The 18,462-nt window shown below is 37.0% G+C and overlaps 2 protein-coding genes across 5 annotated transcripts in view; one reads left to right on the forward strand and one right to left on the reverse strand.

The window, feature by feature from the left end:
* Window positions 1–12,951, forward strand: part of FIRRM (FIGNL1 interacting regulator of recombination and mitosis) — a 41,879-nt gene extending 28,928 nt beyond the window's left edge. For both annotated transcript variants that reach the window (XM_058177332.1, XM_058177333.1), the window contains exons 20-24: window positions 362–475; window positions 8,741–8,845; window positions 9,684–9,764; window positions 10,806–10,925; window positions 12,289–12,951. In XM_058177332.1, the coding sequence (XP_058033315.1) occupies window positions 362–475; window positions 8,741–8,845; window positions 9,684–9,764; window positions 10,806–10,925; window positions 12,289–12,474 (606 nt within the window). In that variant the 3' untranslated portion in view covers window positions 12,475–12,951. The remainder of the gene's footprint in view (window positions 1–361; window positions 476–8,740; window positions 8,846–9,683; window positions 9,765–10,805; window positions 10,926–12,288) is intronic.
* Window positions 12,952–12,970: 19 nt separating this feature from the next.
* Window positions 12,971–18,462, reverse strand: part of SCYL3 (SCY1 like pseudokinase 3) — a 29,241-nt gene continuing 23,749 nt past the window's right edge. For all 3 annotated transcript variants that reach the window (XM_058177342.1, XM_058177340.1, XM_058177341.1), the window contains 4 exons: window positions 16,813–16,984; window positions 15,491–15,649; window positions 14,385–15,061; window positions 12,971–13,320 (listed from right to left, as the gene is read on the reverse strand). In XM_058177342.1, the coding sequence (XP_058033325.1) occupies window positions 13,258–13,320; window positions 14,385–15,061; window positions 15,491–15,649; window positions 16,813–16,984 (1,071 nt within the window). In that variant the 3' untranslated portion in view covers window positions 12,971–13,257. The remainder of the gene's footprint in view (window positions 13,321–14,384; window positions 15,062–15,490; window positions 15,650–16,812; window positions 16,985–18,462) is intronic.

Raw genomic sequence — 18,462 nt, forward strand, 5'->3', positions numbered from 1 at the left:
TCCCTTTCTGTGTTAGCATAAAATCAGGACAAATCTAACAATAATATATGTGTGAGAGTGCGATATTCACAAAACAAGGTAGGACTATTTCAGTTCTGAGAGAAAGTATAAACTCAGTCTAAAACAACCTGCTACTTACATAAATGAGTTTTTCAGAATGCTTCAGCATTCATTTTTTATTTCACTGAATATTTTATGCAATAGTTTCTTCATGGGCTAAAAGTAGGCAGTTTATCTTATAAAAAGGAAGAAAGGATAAATGAGCAAATTGAATCTTGATCATAAAAAGCAGCATCAAAAATTATTCAGTATAATTTATTTTCTGCAATTTTTCTTGTTTGACACTTTATTTTCTCCATAGATACTTTCACTACAAACTTCCCTTTTGCAGCTGAATTCCCCTGATCATGTTGTGATTGCAATGTTAGATTTTCTTTCTTCTGTGGGAAAACCTATTATTCCTCCAGATCTCCAGGTAAATTAAGCTAACTGTCATTCTGTTCTCTCGTTTCTGTATGTATTTTCTTTGATGTAATCTTTGGAACAGTTAGAGCAGGGGTGAAATGCTCCTGGTTCGCACCGGCTCTCCCGATTAGGTAGCGATGGCAGCTGTTGGTTCGGAGGACCGATAGCAAAAATCTCTGGCCCCGCCCCCCTGCCTCTGCTGAGCCACACCATCAGCAGAGGTTTTTTTTTTTACTTTTAAAAGTTTTTCTTCAGCCGAAACATGCCTTTAAAAGTAAAAAAAAAAACACCCTCTGATGATCGCGGGGCTGAGCAGAGATCATCAAAAACCTTTAAAAGTTTTTTTTAAAAAACCCTCTTCAGCCGAAGGGGAAAAAAAAACAAGAAAAAAACGAGGTTTTAAAAGCCTCCTCTGGCGATCCCAGAGGAGTTTCCTGATCCTCACAGGCTTTTAAACTCACTTTTTAACAGCCCCCACTTACAAGAGCCCCCACCCATGCCCAGCCAGTTCCCCCTCCTCACTTACCTATAATTACTGCTCCTTTCTGGCTGCAACTGGATGCTTTCTTCAGCTACTGAAGAAAAAAAAAAAGCTTGCTTTGACTTCCTGCTTTGGTGGCTGAGGAACTCTGGGATTTGAAGTCCACAATAAAATAAAATAATAAAATAAAATATTTGTGCAGCGTTCTGAGATTTGGTGTGTTTCTTTAGTGTTTTACTCTAACTACACAAACACACAAAATCTCAGGAAGCTGTATGTGGCATTTTGTGTGTGTGTGTGTGTGTGTGTGTGTGTGTAAAGTGTGAAAGTTGGTTTTTGAACTTTTTGTGGCTGTGTGAAGTGCAGCTGCTTTTACATTGTGTGTGAGTCAGTTGTGTTGTGTTGTTTTGTGTGTGTGTAAAATGTGAAAGTTGGTTTTTGATACCTCTTATTGTTTTTTATATTTTGTTTATTATTTATATTATTTATTGTTATTGGCCACGCGCACCCAGTCATCTGACCACCAAGCCACGCCCACCAATTAAGCCATGCCCACAGAACCGGTAGGGAACATTTTTAGATTTCACCCCTGAGTTAGAGTAAAAATAAGGAATAGCAGCTGAGATGTTACTTTTCAGCACTGGCTCCTGAATACTGTATACTACAAAGAGGAATAATGATTGTAGTCTAAATTCATGTAGTCTAAACATGCAGATCTACATTTAGATAAAATGTCCTAAAGCTGAGAAATGTTGACAGGAGGCAGAATTCTCTCTCAGTCTTCAATAACCAATGTAGAGACCAGTGGAGATGGAAAGTGTGCTATTATTTACAGATAACCAGTCTGTCCTCTGCATCATATAGACGTATTAATATATTATGAGCTATTATAATTATTGAAGTTACAGAACTGTAGGTGACATTTAAATTAACTCTCCTGTCTAGTTGGTAATGATAAGGTAATTGTTTCAAGTCAAGCCAAAGTTTCGGTAGATCTGTACATAGAAAGCCATGGACAAACCAGTTGTTCTGATAGAATATGAAGATGAAGGGGCCAATTTAGTTTACTGGTAATACTTAACTAACAAGAAGTTTGAATGAAATGAGAGTGCTTTCTTTGGCTTAGTCCACAATTGCAAAGACAAATCTTAATAGTGTGAAAAGGAAGCAATTTACTTGATGTTAATAGGAAATAGTTCTGCAGATACATATATCCCAGAACTATAGAAAACTCTACAACCTTAAATATCTTATCTCAGATCAATTTATCAAAATGTATATCTGCTCAACATCAAAAGCATATGGCAGGGTGATCATGCAAGACATTAGTGATGCGGTGACATTTTGGAGAGCAAAAATAAACTGAGTCAAAATCAGGAATTCTTTCTCAGATAGATCCCTTACGTACAGGGATTGTTGCCTGCTTTTTTTTTTATAAGAATTCCTATAGATGTCTGAAACTATCTTTGTTGCAATAATGAAAATCATAGTTTGAATTGATATATTCTGAGTTGTGACACAGTTATCTCTTTGGAATAAGAGCTACAGGTTCATACTAACTTATCTCCCTATTTCTCCCCAACCCCCCTTCCCCAAATTCCCCAAATCAACCTTATAATTAAAGGACGTTTATTTTTGCAAAGCCGAAAATGCAGATAAGTTCTTTCAATCTTTCAGAAGTTACAACCATTTTTTCTCCACCAAAAGATTTCATAACCAGCTATCCATTTTGATGGAATTTGGGATTAGAATAAAAATCTGATTAGTAAATCACATAGCAACTTGAAGTAATTCAAGTAATCTTCGGTTTCTTACAAATGTATCAAAATAAGCAAGATTGGGTAAATCTCGGGTACAGATTTGACAGTGAGGAATATGTTGATTTGGTTTTTCTCTCTTCAAGTACTAGAAAATTGACAGTGAGTGTTAGGCCACAAAAAACATACTATAATTTAGAGTGTTTCATTTAATGGGATGGAAATTAATTTTTGCAATTTTTTTCAGTGAGGGGTTCTAAAATACGTTTTTTATACCTAGGTTTCAAATATGCTTTTATTTTTGCAATTGCACAATGTTTAGATTGGTATGGTAAATCCATGTCTGATCATATACCCCACAAAAGACTCTTGTAACCCAAATACTGTTAACTTTCATCTTCTCAAAACTACACCTTGTACTACAAATTACACCTTGTGCTACAAAAATTAAAGTATTTTTCTGCATGAATCTTATCTAGCTAAGTAAAAAATAAAATATGCAATAATAAACTAACATAAATAAGCAATTATCTGAGTTACAAAAATGTTTAAGCAAATTTCATCAAGCCTTGTTTTGATTTGTCCTTCATCATCAGCCACCAACTTGCTTCTTGGCCTCTGATATAAACCTCATGTTTCTCATGTGTATACACTGCTTACCGCTTCTGAGACCTGGTTCAGGCATCTCTCTGTTGATTGGGCATGACAGGGCCACTGTGGTACTTGCATTGGTTCATCAATGAACTTCTTTATTTCTGCTGCAGTCAGTTTGTACATCAAAGGTGGCTCATATACACCTTTAGACCAGTCAATCAGCTCCATCAAAGTGGATGCTCTCGTGTTGATTAAAAGCGTTTTTCTTGCACATATAGCAAAATCTCCCAGTGCATCATTATCTACAATAAAAGCCCAGTCTAGCACAATATCAATGAAGAAGAAAAAAAACAGCTCTCAAAAAAACTCAGCATGGCTGCATAAAGAACTCTCTGACAAATTGAAACACAAAAACTCCAAGTATAAAAAATGGAAAGGGGCAGAATATAATCAAATAGTCCACACCTGCAAAAATGAAGTGAGGAAAGCGAAGGCTCACAATGAACAAAGACTTGCAACAAAAGTAAAAAATAACCAAAAAAAAGCTTCTTCCAACATGTTAAAAACAAGAAAAAAGTCAAGGAAACAATTGGTCCATTGCTGGGAGAAAGTGGCAAGAAGGTGACAAGCAACAGGGAGAAAGCAGAACTACTTAACTTGTTTTTTGAGTTTGTCTTTACACAAAGGGAAAAAACAGTCCAACCTACCAAAAACAGCACCACAAGAAACAGATTAGGAATAAAAGTTAAAATAGGGAAGAAAATGATAAGTGTCTACCCTAGACAAGTTCAAATCACCAGGACCAGGTGGATTACACCCCAAGATTCTGAAGACACTGGCAGACGAGATCTCAGAACTACTGAACTATATCTTTCAAAGATCCTGGAGTATCAAGGAACTGCCAGAGGACTAGAAAAGAGCTGATGTAGTTCCCATTTTCAAAAAAGGAAAAAAATAGATCCAGGAAACTACAGATGTACCAACCTACAGCTCTATCAGCCTGACCTCAATATCAGGGAAGATTCTGGAAAAAATAATCAAGCAACGAATCACTGAACACCTAGAAGCAAACAAAGTAATAACCAAAAGCCAACATGGATTTGTCAAAAACAGATCATGCCAGACTAATCTTATTGCATTCTTTGACAAGGTGACAAAATTAGTGGACCTAATACTGTTGATATAATTTACTTGGACTTCAGTAAGGCATTTGATAAAGTAGACCATAATCTACTACTTGATAAAATAGAAAAATGTGGGTTAGACATTATCACCACGAGATGGATTCGTAACTGGCTGACCATCCGCACTCAACGTGTAATCCTTAATGGAATTGCATCTACATGGAGGGACGCATGCAGTGGGGTACCCCAAGGCTCTGTTTTAGGCCCAGTACTCTTCAACATCTTCATCAATGATTTGGACAAGGGGCTAGATGGGAACTCATCAAATTTGCAAATGACACCTAGCTAGCATGAATAGGCAACACTCCAGAAGATAGGCTTAAGATACAGAAGGATCTTGACAGACTTGAACATTGGGCACTATCTAACAAAATGAAATTCAATGGTGAAAAAAGTAATGTTCTACATTTAAGCAAGAAAAACAAAATGCACAGGTACCGTATATGTGGTACGTTGCTCAATAGTAGTACCTGTGAGAGGGATCTTGGAGTTCTAGTGGACAATCATTTAAATATGAGCCAGCAATGTACTGCTGCTACCAAAAAAGCCAACACAGTTCTGGGCTGCATAAACGGGGGTAGAATCAAGATCACATAAAGTGTTAATATCACTTTATAATGGCTTGGTAAAGCCACACTTGGAATACTGCATCCAATTTTGGTTGCCACAATGTAAGAAGGATGTTGAGACTCTGGAAAGAGTGCAGAGAAAAGCAGCAAAGATGATTAGGGGACTGGAGGCTAAAACATAAAGAACAGTTGCTGGGTCTGGGTATGTCCAATCTAATGAAAAGAAGGACTAGGGGTGATATAGAATAGAATAGAATAGAATAGAATAGAATAGAATAGAATAGAATAGAATAGAATAGAATAGAATAGAATTCTTTATTGGCCAAGTGTGATTGGACACACAAGGAATTTGTCTTGGTGCATATGCTCTCAGTGTACATAAAAGAAAAGATACCTTCATCAAGGTACAACATTTATAACACAAATGATGGTCATAGGGTACAATTTAACACTGATACAACACTTAATGATAAGCATAGGGTACAAATAAGCAATCAGGAACAATCAATATCAATATAAATCATAAGGATTATGATATGATAGCAGTGTTCCAATATCTCAGGGGCTGCCACAAAGAAGGAGTCAAGTATTCTCCAAAGCACCTGAGTATAGGACATGAAGCAGTGGGTAGAAACTAATCAAGGAGAGAAGCAACTTAGAACTAGGGAGAAATTTCCTGACAATTAGAACAATTAATCAGTGGAACAATTTGCTTCCAGAAGTTGTAAATGCTCCAACACTGGAAGTTTTTAAGAAGAGATTGGATAACTATTTGTCTGAAGTGGTGTAAGGTTTCCTACCTAGCAGGGGGTTGGACTAGAAGACCTCCAAGGTTCCTTCCAATCCTGTTATTCTATTCTATTCCCCTCAAGTCAATGATTGTTTGCACACCAGCTCTCCTCTCTTGAATGGCATCTAAATACAAGAATGTCTGGATTATCATTTCACTGAAAGCATTCCATGTTGAGCACTGCATGGTTGGCAAAAGAGCATCTACTACAGCCTTCTTTTGCAGTCTAACTTGCTGCAGCTGGAACAACACATGATGTGTCCAGGAATGTTTTACTTTGATGTTGAATCAGCAAGATTAGTACACACTAATGATGTATTCAACTATCATTCTTAACTTTTGTAGAGTTTGGCCTTTAAAGCCATGTTTTGAAGCCCATATTCGACAAAGCCTATTTGCAGTTCTCAATCAGCACGAATGGCTTAAGTGATCGAGCCAGATCTGTGGGAAGTTGTCCTGTCTGTATTGCCTGTGTGATCCTATATCCATACACTTGATCAGTAGAGAGATTTTTACAACACTGTCGCTCAGTGAAATGAAAGGCTCACTAATTGAAACTGGTGAATGAAGGAACAATGTCAAGTTCTGTTGCGGTGTCTAGCATGTTGCCAATTTTATCTGCCCATTTGTTGTTAGACAAGGTCTTCCCATCCAATTTTGTGATTAAGTGTCATAACACATGGTAACTCATTCGTGTGGAATGCACACACCAACCAGATAACTTCCGGTCAAGCCTCCTGTTTTGAGCCTTTCTCTGGAATGAAATAATAAAGATATCTTCCACCCGGCTCACTGCACACAGAATAATGTTCTTCTTTGATGGTACTGGGGAATTGCTGGTCTGAATTGTTTGCTTTCAGCATAACTTTAGTTTTATCAATATGGCCATTGAAGAAGATGCATTCTATTTTGCTCTCCATACAGAGATCATCAAATTCTTGATCTAGAGACTTCATAATTTTTTCCTGGGCTCTCTTGACTGTATTGTGGTCAACTACAAGTTTCTTGTCGTCTTTGATGATCAAGCCAGCATCTATAAAGGCAGCAGTGGCACATAGACCAACACTATATCTTAATGCTCTGCGTAGCATAATTTGCTATTTCTAATCTACTGTATTTGTTGTTGTTTTTTGAAGTTGAGGGCACATGTGTTTGATCTAAGGCTTCATAAGTTCCATCACATTCATCTTCCCCATCACTCATCTGTCTGTGTTTTATTTCCAACTTGAGAGAGAATTATTTCATTTATCAGTATCGAAATGTCTGGAATACTTCTCTGCTTATTTTTAGTGAGCCTCTGTCTCTCATCATCTTGCTTTTGCCTTTTGACTAGTCGTTTCTCCTCGGGACATTGGCAAACCAGTCTAGTGCAATCCAAAAGAACTAATCTAGCCTCTTTGACCTTTAACAAAAGCAAGTTCCTTCAATGGTATCTTCATCTCCTTAGAGCAGGTACAGTTAATGTGAGCTGCTTTTTTGCAGCCAGCAGGGCAGCTGAATTCGGCACACAGGACAATTTGACATTTACAGTTGAGAATGTTAAACAGTTTGTCAAGTTTCACAGTGAAAGTCTCTTTGACCTCTAGCTTTCCTCTGCCAAGAGATATGTTTTTGGTTTCATTCCAGCTCTCTTGGATCTTGTTCAAGATTTTCACTCATGTATTTACAACAGGGTCACAAAAGAATTGTTCACTTGTTCCCACTTTTCAAGCACTTTTGGATATATATTGCAAGACTGGTTGCTGGGTAGTTTGTAGCATCATCACTACTTTGTTTTCTTAATAGCAGGCCTTAGCTGAGAGTGTCTCGCAGGGTTGGGAGTTTAGTCGGCAACAAGTCTCTGTCCGTCCCAATTAGGTTGCTCATATGAGTGAATGTTCCCAGTCTTGTTCCCTTTTTAGAAGCTATTACAGATCAGATATCACACTCAAGGGAAACGAGGCCAGCAGTATTAACACTCTCAGGCAAAATAACATTTAACAAAAAGAGAAAGATGGCTAAACCTGTGAAATGAAACCAAAAAAATGTTTAAAAGTTATATTTATGTAGTTATTTACCAAGCACATCTAAATTATATTAAAGTAACCTAAAATCTTTATAATCCCCAAGACATGTCATAACTTTTGAACATCCCTAATGTTTGAAAATTGAAAGTTGAAAAATTCAACATGCCTTAAATATGGCCATAGTTTTTTCATACAAGCAGAAATTTGGTGAAGACACTCCATCTGGACTTGATTCTAAATTTATTTTAAACTAACAGTCACTAATATGTAAGATATTTCCATTTCTTTACTGCCCTGAGGAATATAATTTGTTGGTATACATCAGTGGTGTCAAACTCAAGGCCCGGGTGCCAGATCCGGCTGGAGGGGTGCTTAGATCTGGCCTGCGGGGCCATCCTGGAAACAGTGAAGGAACAGCCCACGGTGCCTCTACCAGCAAAAACGGAACTTGGGAGGGCTTCATGCAGCCCTCCCAAGCTCTGTTTCCACTGGTAGAAGGTTGCAGGAGGCCATCGCAGCCGAAAATGGAGCCTGTTTTCGCTGGCAGAGCGCTTGGGCCATCGCAGGCTCCCCCAATATAAGTGACATCGAGCTGGCCATGCCCACCTGGCCACAGCCCCCCCAGCCTCCCAAGGTCAAACGCAACCCTGATGAAATCGAGTTTGACACTCCTGGTATACATGAATACAGCTGCAATACGTTATTGCAAGTTAGTTTGTTCTGGAGGGAGTGAAATGCCATTTGTTATTAGCAATCAGTGTTGTGATTTAATTTTAGAGCTGTAGATGAATTATATAGGTCTATCTCTGTAGTTACTACTTTAATGTCTATCTCTGTAGTTACTACTTTAATGTAGAGCTGTAAACGAAACTAATTGTATTATTCACTTGTTAGGTTCAGTTTCTGTCCAGCTTGTCCTGTTTGTTTGGTTCTTTACTGGCTAACAATAGCTGGCTAATACAACAGCATGCCATAGAGTCATTCACTCAATTTGCAGAGGTAAGTCCAATTGTTTTTCAAGTTTTGGATTGTCCAAGTTAAATTGTTTCAGATTGTTGCAAGTAACTAACTCATGATGAAATCCATTTTTGAAGCAGAAGGACTGATCTGTAATGGAATTTGGAGAAATTAGAAGCAGAGAAACATTTGCCTTTCCGAAAGTACAAATTCAAAATCTCTGCATCTACCAGTTTTGGAAAAGGTAGAATTACATTTCATAACCAGAAGTTTGGAGAAAGTGAGGAAACCATAGAAGAAAGCTAGATTTTTGCACTTGCCTTGCACATTTTATTTAAAAAACAAGTATTCTTTTTTCTACAATCCTTTTTTGAAAGACAGAATATAGGGATGGGAACAGCAGGCTGATTATTAGTAATATAATTGTTAGGAAGATTTAACTTTAGCTAGATCAACATCCTTGAATTGCTTATCATACTCATGACTGAATTTTATTATAGCAGATCATATTTGCTTAGTAACAAGTCATGTTTCTGGAGAAATGGAAATCTTAAACTATGAGCTGTTGAGGACAAGAAATATGTGAAGAAGTTGTATAGTGTTTCTATTTCTTTTGAGGTGTATTTTGGTTGTAATGTTTATTGTTTTCATAAGATAATTAGTTTCAGTATGGAAAAAATAAGGGAATATGAGCAGAGCAGAATCAGGAGTACTTTCAATACTTTTAGTATTAAATTTACTGCAACCTAGGTTTCTCTAGTGCTGAATACATTCAGTGCTTAGTAGATATTCTTTGATACTGCTTGATTGTTACACCTAATAAACCAACTAGTTATTGGTCTAAACTTTCCTTACTTTCTTGTTTTGTTTTTGTATTAAGGGAACAAGCCATGAACAAATACTTCAGAAATGTTTGAACTCTGTTGAAATCAAAAGCAAAGTTGTTGACTTTCTCTCCAAGGTATACAAGAAAATATAAAAGTGACTGCAATCCTAGTGTCAAACCTACTTTTAAACGCATGTTTCATTAATAAGTGTGCATACTATATCATTTTAAAACACATTGATCTTGCAGAACAATAAGAATCTTTATGGGCCTTGGAACATAATCTAAAACTCGATCGTGTCATGTGACATTATGTTGACGTATCATGATGTTATTTGCCTTTGTAGAGCCGAGGTAGGCGTGGCTGTGCATGATGCATCCAGCCCATGGGCCACCAGTTTGAAACCCCTGATCTAGAACTTTGGCTAGACAAGTCACAAGGCCCAATGCATTGCAGAATTTTGCTGAGTGAGATCACAAGATTTCTGACTTGTTTTTCTATACAGTACACATTTCAGTACCCAAAGCAATGTTTTCTCTTTATAGCCTGTGTATAGTTATCCACATTTATTTTAAATATTTATATTGTACAAGTAGTCCTTATTTAGTGACCACAATTGGCACCAACACCCAGTTGTTAAGTGATGTGGTTGTTAAGTGGAAATTCTTGTGATTGTAATTGTGTTTCAAATTTACTTTGGCTTTCCTTTTTCCCCACTCCTCAGTTCTTTGGAATGCTCACTCTGCGGATAATTGTGTTGTAAATGTTGTACCTTGATGAACGTATCTTTTCTTTTATGTACACTGAGAGCATATGCACCAAGACAAATTCCTTGTGTGTCCAATCACACTTGGCCAATAAAAATTCTATTCTATTCTATTCTAATTATCAAGAATAGAATTATTTTTTTATTTACATTCATTGGAAATGGAAGGATTACAAGAGAGTAAGCAGGCACACAATGGGGGCTATAAATTGAAAGCAGTACGCTGGCTGTTTTGTCTAATGCACTCATGACTCTGAGTCCTGAGCTGCTTGGGAGGCAAACAAAAGCTGAAAGTGGGAAAATGATTAAAGTCCTGTCAGTTATAGGTAGCAGTAAGGTAACTTCTATGATAGGAAATATTAATAGTCATTAATTATTAATACTGGTTATTTTTATTATTCTTTCACAGAGCAATCCTATTGAGGAGACACCAAAAGCAAAAGCAGATCGAATGAAAGAAGAAAATACTCTTTTTATGCACTTCTTCCTGGAGGCCAGAGCTGATGGGCAAAGAGCTCTTATTGAAGAGGTATTCTGTAGTCTTTTCAATGAGAAAGACTAACTTCAGAATGACAAGGGGTATCACAGTGTTATTTTTATATTGGAAAATTTAGGGTTAATTGAGGGTACTCTCAGATATTGTGACATTAACATCCATTTATATGATCTTAGTTTTTTCATTCATGGGAATTAACTCCAATTAAATTTTACATATCTGAGATGTATATAGAGGGAATCACATTTACTAAAGTGATTGCTAGCAAGATGAAATCTTACTTGCAAGAAACAAGAAAATGGTAGTCATCTATTTAACATTGTTTTTATTCAAATGTCAATGTCTAATCTTACATTAGATTATCAGTGCCTTGAAATTACATTCCAGAAGATCTTCCAAAACTGCAAGTTACTTTAGATCATTTTAAAGGTGGAAGTCTTCATTCTTCCTAATATTCTCTCTATAATGGAAGTAGTTCTTAATTTGGGACCACAATTAAGCCCAAAATTTGTTGCTAAGCAAGTAAATAAGTGAGTTTTGCCCCATTTTATGATCTTGTCACAGTTGTGAATCACTGCACTTGTTAAATTAGTAAGACAGTTGTTAAATGAATGGCTTCCCCATTGATTTTGCTTATCTAAGGTAGCAAAAAGTGATCACATGATCTTTGGACACTGTAGCTAACATAAATATGAGCCAGTTGCCAAATATCTGGATTTTGATTACATGACCGTGAGGATGATGTAACTGTCAAAAGTGTGAAAAAAGATCATAAGTCATTTTCTTAGCGCTGCTGTAACTTCAAACAGTCACCAAACGAACTGTTGTAAGTCGAGGAATACCTGTGGAAAGGACTACAGAATTTTCATAATACTGCTTTAGTGCTTGCATTTAGAGGAGTCATTTTAAGTAGGGAAGGTAAGTCTGAAGTCTATTGTATATTGTTTTATAAATATAAAACTTTCTATATTTATATAACAATCTTACCTCCAAAACTGAGTTTGTGACAATTGGACTATAACTGCTTCTATAGACCTCTACTATTACATGGTTTTACTAATTTTTGTTTTCAAACTGCTGCATAAATAGCCAGTAATATCAGAACAGCTTTAGAAATATGAAAAGATGCTACTTATTTGCATGTGAAGAAGCTTCCCTCAGCATTACAATATATTCTTTTTGGTTGTCAAGGAGGATTAATTTCAGGCATAAATACCCATATATTTAAAACAGAGCCACTTTGAACCTTCTAATAAGAAACAAAAGGAATATAGGGCTTAAAAATCAGAGAGTATCATGGGAAGTTTTTGGATTTTATTGCATTGACTGGGTTCATTATATTCCCTTGCTTAAAATCCTTGTGTTATAGAACTGCTCTTCTGTTTTTTAATTGTAGCCATCCCCCAAGAGAATTTGCTATTCACCCACTGAGGTGCAGTACAAGTCAGCAGTTGACAATGCTGAAAGGGCACTGGAGACCATGAAGCAATTGTTACAGAAAGGCCCACCCCCCACTTGGCTTGCAAAGAAACTGGAAGCGTTACAGGCGACATTGCACAGCTTAAAGAATAATATACATTGATCTGATTAAGGTGTCCTTTCTGGATGATTTTAGTATCGTATTGTAAACTGAAGTTCCACATTTAGGGCTTGAACACAAAACAGGCAGAACTAGTAGTAATTCTGGATCTAGAAAGTTGCATGATAATTTTATGTTTATAATTTGTTACAGCTTTCTGGTTGAAAAATATTGCAACTGAGTGAAAATAATGATTTTAAAAGTTGCATTTGTGTTAATTTATGCTCTTTCTTTAGTTTGTTTATATTTATCTTTATTACCAAAAAATAAGAATTACAAATATACTCAACAATCCCCTTCAGGTCATTTTATCTGGGAAATAAACTGTCTAGTATAAGAACTTAAGATTTGCTGCTGTTCTGTGATTTTTCTCTCCTGTCCTAATTTAATCTCAGTTACTCTACAACTACCCTTGTAAAACAATTGTAGGATTCTCTTGTAGGATCAACAGAAATGTTTTGAAGCCAGTTTACTCATAAAAATAAGTTGCACAAAAAACTAGTGATTTATCCATTTATTTTTCCTAGAATTCTTCACAAATAAAACAGGTGTGGAAATATAAAGCCACATATCTGTAACATCCCGCTTTGTCCAATTGTTAGCAACCAAGGCAGGGAAATCCCTGCTGTAGTTTTGGCCTAAAAGTTTAACTCAGAAAGGCAAGCACTGATATGCCAATACCAAGTTCTCATTGCTTGTGCAAGTGGAGAATGAGGAGAGGACTTAGAATGTCCAGGGTACTGTGAAAGAAGCTACTGAACTGTAACCAATAGAAGATCTTCATCATCACCAGTTAGTATCTTCTTCCCAATTCAGGTCGTCTTCTTCTTCCCAGCCAACACCATCCACCTGAAATAATGATCAAATCATGAAGACAGCCAGCGACATTATTGAACTCTGTGCACCACTGCTATTTAATAGCAGTTAGCAAGAAAGTGCATTTTTTCCCCACAGGGTATCATTTTTATTTCCCAGGAATAGCAATAAGTAAATCAATCATCTTGGGGGTCCCGATTTTCCTTAACACAAACTTATACTGATCAAAACAATTTCTTACAATACTACTAAGAACCTGTGTGGCCTTCCTATATTATGAAGAGAAACATGGATGCCACATCCAACTTAGACACAGACACCTTCATGTTGAAGTTAGTTCACAAAATATTGATAAAACAATACTATGCCTTTTCTCTAACACTATTATAGAACTATTTTAGATTTGAATTTTTTCTCCATTATGAGACAGTAGCTAAGACATGTTTTCTTTAAGCAATCACCTGTTCAAAAAAGACATGTAGTACTCTCTTTGCCAGTGCAACTACTGAAAACAACCCAAGAATTAATGTTGTACAAAACAGCAAGTTCTGATGATGTGCCTCCTAACAATGTACAGATGTGGATCGCAAATGTTTGGGTGCAGAGGGTAGTAAAGAAAATGGAAAATAGCTGGTGGTTGGCATAGCAATTAAAGGAATATAAGGAGAAGGAAGGTACACTACAGTACTGGGAAGGTGGTCCAATAGATGTGCTGCACTTGAATTAAAATATGTGGCTAATGCAAGGAAAGTGCTTGAGAGAGGAGGGTCGGTGAGTTGGCACAAAAGCCACACAGGAAAAGATGGGAAGAAGGGAAAAGCACACAAGACTTTCCCTATTCATCCACCAAGCCCCATCAGAAATAGGTCTCATCTGAAAATGAAATCAACCAAGTTATTCCAAGTTTCAATTCAATCAGATCCTGAACTGTCCTAACAGTTCAGTTGAATCAGTGTTGTGTAAGCACATCTACTAAGAATGTAGCTGACAAAATATCTGCCATATCACTCATTTAATCAACCTGATATAATAATCACCAATTAATACACAGCAGGAGTTCTATAAAGTACTAAAGCTTCTGTTCCTCAAATTCTTACCTCTGCAATTGCTGATGCTGCAAATTTAGAAGAAAACCGCATTTCTTGTCCATCGCTCATAGAGCTCAAAACTCTCTGTGAGTTACTCTGAATAAATGAATGGGTCTCTAGTTCTGGTAGAACTAAGAGCGACGATGAAGATTTGATATCTGGGACCATGTCTGCAAACCAGTCCAGCTCTGTGTCATGCAATTCTTTCCTCTTCACCTGGATCACAAACTCTTCTCCTAAACCACTTTTCAACTTGGGAGATTTCTCTAGAACTGATGTTTTGGTCAAATAAGACTTTTGATCCTGATCTCTTGGGTCACAGCCATCACTGTTGCTAATAGACTCTGGCAAAGGATTATTTTGGAGAGTTCTGAGTTCTTTTTTGGGTTCAAAAGTATTTGGAGGCAGCAGCTCTGCGATGTCATTTATCCCTCTATCGTGAGTGTTTCCTGAAGAGAGCTTAAAGGGAGATTTCTCTTCTCCATCATGATTGGCAAGACATGGATGGCTGTTAACACAAAAGTCTTTCAGTTTGGTATCAGCAATTTTACTTTTTTCTGGCTTGAGTTCTTCGTACTCATTCCAGTCTGGCCATTCCTCTGTCTTCTCAGTCACATGGTTTTTGCCATTATTTATTGTACTTATTCCACTAGCAATATTATATAAGTTTAAAGAGTCTTCCTTCCCTAGAGAACATACATAAGTTTTGATCAGTGATTTAGTGAAACTAAATGAAGTCACACACACACACACACACACACACACACTCTTTTGTACTTAAACATACAGGCATATTACTTCCATTTACAGCCTTAACTATAATACAAGGTAAGAAAATATTTTCTAAAGCTGAGTATCAGCTGCCTATCCTAGAATTCTCTCAATTGCTATATTTCACTTTACATTCAAAAGAAACATGCGAAAAATAAAAATATAAATAAATATAAAAATATTAAAATGCGAAAAATAAAATAAATAAATAAATAAATAAACAGAGTATCTTATCATAGCTTTCCCAATATATTACACAAACGTTTAGATCTGGATTTTGTCTTAGATTGGCAGATATAATACTTTTTAGAAAGAAAGGCAAAAATAAGCAGAACCAAGGCTACCTTTTCTTAGGGCAATGTGAGAACCTTCCCCTGGTACATTGTTCTTATTGCTGAAGGACAAACTTCCAGAATTGTGGCACTTGAGAAACATACTTGAATTATGCTGTAGTGGTAGGTAGATTAGTTTACCCTCACAACTCATTACATCATCAGAAGAGTCTATCAAGATATTAAGACATATATAAGGATATACTAGAAAAAAGCGGCAACCCAGTAATATCAAAACATTGAAAACATATTTAATACTTTTCAGAATATTGCTTATTTAGTTTCATTAATAAAAGCATGAATTATTTGCTCTTATCATAAGATGGATAAAGAGATATAAAAACTGCAAGCAAACCAGTAAATCAGAGATGGGGAATCTGATCTGTTTGCCCAATTTGGACTTCTAAGACAACCCATCTGAACAGGAATCCTCACCCCCAGCAGCATGAGCCTTTGCTTTCCCCTCATCACCCTACACAGATAAACTGATAAACCAATGGAACCTTAAGCCCTACTCCTGACACTGCTCTTCCTGCAAATGAGACTTAATTCCACAAGTCTATTGGTACAGTAGACAGATTTAAAAGCAGGAATTCTCCTGCATGAGTTCAACCTGCCTGAACAGATCTAACATGTAATGATGAATGAAATGTGTTAATTTGATATTTTTTAGAGCTTTTGGGACATGTGATCTGACACTTCATTTACTAGATGATGATGAGTCTCTTATGCTACTTCATATCTTCTGAAATTTCACTGTGAGTGAGGAAAAATAATAAGGAACTATGTACATTGAGTTGCACAGACAATTCTTTCCTGGGAAGTCTTTAATTCAAAAATTATTTTCTCTGTCCAGAAGCTGTGTACCCACATATTTCCCATTAAAAAACCAATTCAGTGAAATCCAGAAGCATGTCTGAGATCAAAAGATGGCAATGCCAATTCTTTGATGATGTAGCATGCTCACCAAACACCCAGAATAAGATAAAACAGTATTGTATCTTTATGAAAAAGAATTTGCTGTATTGATTAATGATTCCTATCTTCTAGCTACACAATTATTCCAAGTTATATACCATCATTACACTTTAGCTTTGTTTAGAACTTATTATGTAAACAGCCTTCCATATCAAGGAGAAAATTACTGCAATTTAATGGTTCAGTAACTATCCCCAAATGAATCCTAAGCACATAACTTTGTCCCTGATGCTTTCCTTTTTCAAGTATAGCACAAATTGTGATTAAGTATGTTGCTCCAATTACAGTCTGTTCTAGTTTCATCAACAGAGCTTCTTTTGTTTGTAGGAGAGCTAAAATTGGTTATATTTATTTACCTTCAAAGGAAAGATCCATAATTTTAGTGAAACTTGGGGCTGAACGCTTGAAGATCTTTGTTCTGTCACCCCCCACAACCACATCAGGTCCAAGGAATGAGACTAGCACTCCTAAGCTTTGAAGTGTCACAGCCACTAGAGAATCACTAGTATCTCGCAAGCCAAGTAAAACCTAGAATAAAGATATTCTGTCAAATGGAGTTGGCTTCCTACCCATCTTCAGTTAAACAACAACAACAATATAAGTCTGAAAAATCCCTTTCTTAATAGCTGTAGTACTTGGGGGAGGGCAGATATTAAAAAATGTAGTTTATTGGGAGCATTTACTACCACAACGATACTTTCTAGCTAGATTTTTTTGCTTTGTGTAGATTTTTTTGCTTTGTGTAGATTTAGAATTGAATATTTATACAAAAGTTTTGAAATGCCAAATACTTGTTCCCACCTGTGACTGTCCGGCACACATAAAACTAAGTGGGTGTAACTATGTAAACTAGAAAAGGTGGATAAAGGGTAAAATCAGTCTAGATGGAGAGGATTACTAGAACTCCAGAATCATATTCCTGAAGAGAAATGAAAAAGACTAGTTGACTTTATCTTCGTAAATAATCTCATTGCAGAAATCAGCAATCCTTAATAATTTTTATTTACTATAAAGGAAATTCCCTCCCCGCCACATATGCATAATTACCCATGCCTTGAGATAGTTACCTTACATTACCCAGCACACGCATTCACATCTAGCCACAATGATAACATGACAAACATGCATTGTGATACCATGTTTCTCAGAAAATAAGACAGAGACTTATTTTCTTTTAGACTTGAAAATAAGCACTTGGGCTTATTTTCGAGGCGGTCTTATTTTTTTTGAGGTGCAGCAGGCCAGACTCGGTGAGCTGGATGCACCATGGACACACTGTCGCCTCCATTCCAAACCTTCAGTGTTCGGAATGGAGGCTTTTTGGCGAACGGGAGGAAAATGGGGAGGAGGATTTTTCTGCCTGCCATCCTTCCCTCAGTCTGTGCTGAGCTTGAGGAATGGATGATGGGCAGGAAAATTCCCCTCCCCATTTTCCTCCCATTTGCCAAAAAAGCCTACCCAAAAGAGGGAAAAAGCAAAGCAGCTGGCCGCAGAGCTGCCAGCTTCGGGGAAGTGGCCCAACGAGCAGAAGAGCTATGCCCAGAAAGAGAAGGGCAAAAGCTGTATTTGTGTTGCCCCAAGGGGCCAGCGGGCTGCAGCTGGATGGTTGCCTCTCCCCCCCGCGCCCCTACTCATGCTGGCCATGCCCATCCCCCCGGGCTTATTTTCAGGGTAGGGGTAACATTAGGCCCACCCCCAAAAAATTAGGGTTCGGTTTAATATTGGAGTGGGTCGTGTTTTCAGAGAAACCGGAGTTTAGGCAAAAACTCCGCTAAACTCAACTGAAGATATTACCCAGCCTGATAATGAAACGTTCAGAAACCAACCCACAAGCTCGGAGAACAAACCTTCACCCTCATCCTACACCTGAGCTACAGATATTCACCACTATTGAACACAAATATCTGTCTTGTCTATCTGTATCATCTATCTTATATGCATAGATGGGTTGGGAAAAAAGCTCCCAGAATTGATCTCGGTCAGCCCTATCTGACAAAGCAAGGAAG

This window comes from Ahaetulla prasina, chromosome 3, assembly GCF_028640845.1.
Source record: "Ahaetulla prasina isolate Xishuangbanna chromosome 3, ASM2864084v1, whole genome shotgun sequence".
Taxonomy (NCBI): Eukaryota; Metazoa; Chordata; class Lepidosauria; order Squamata; family Colubridae; genus Ahaetulla; species Ahaetulla prasina.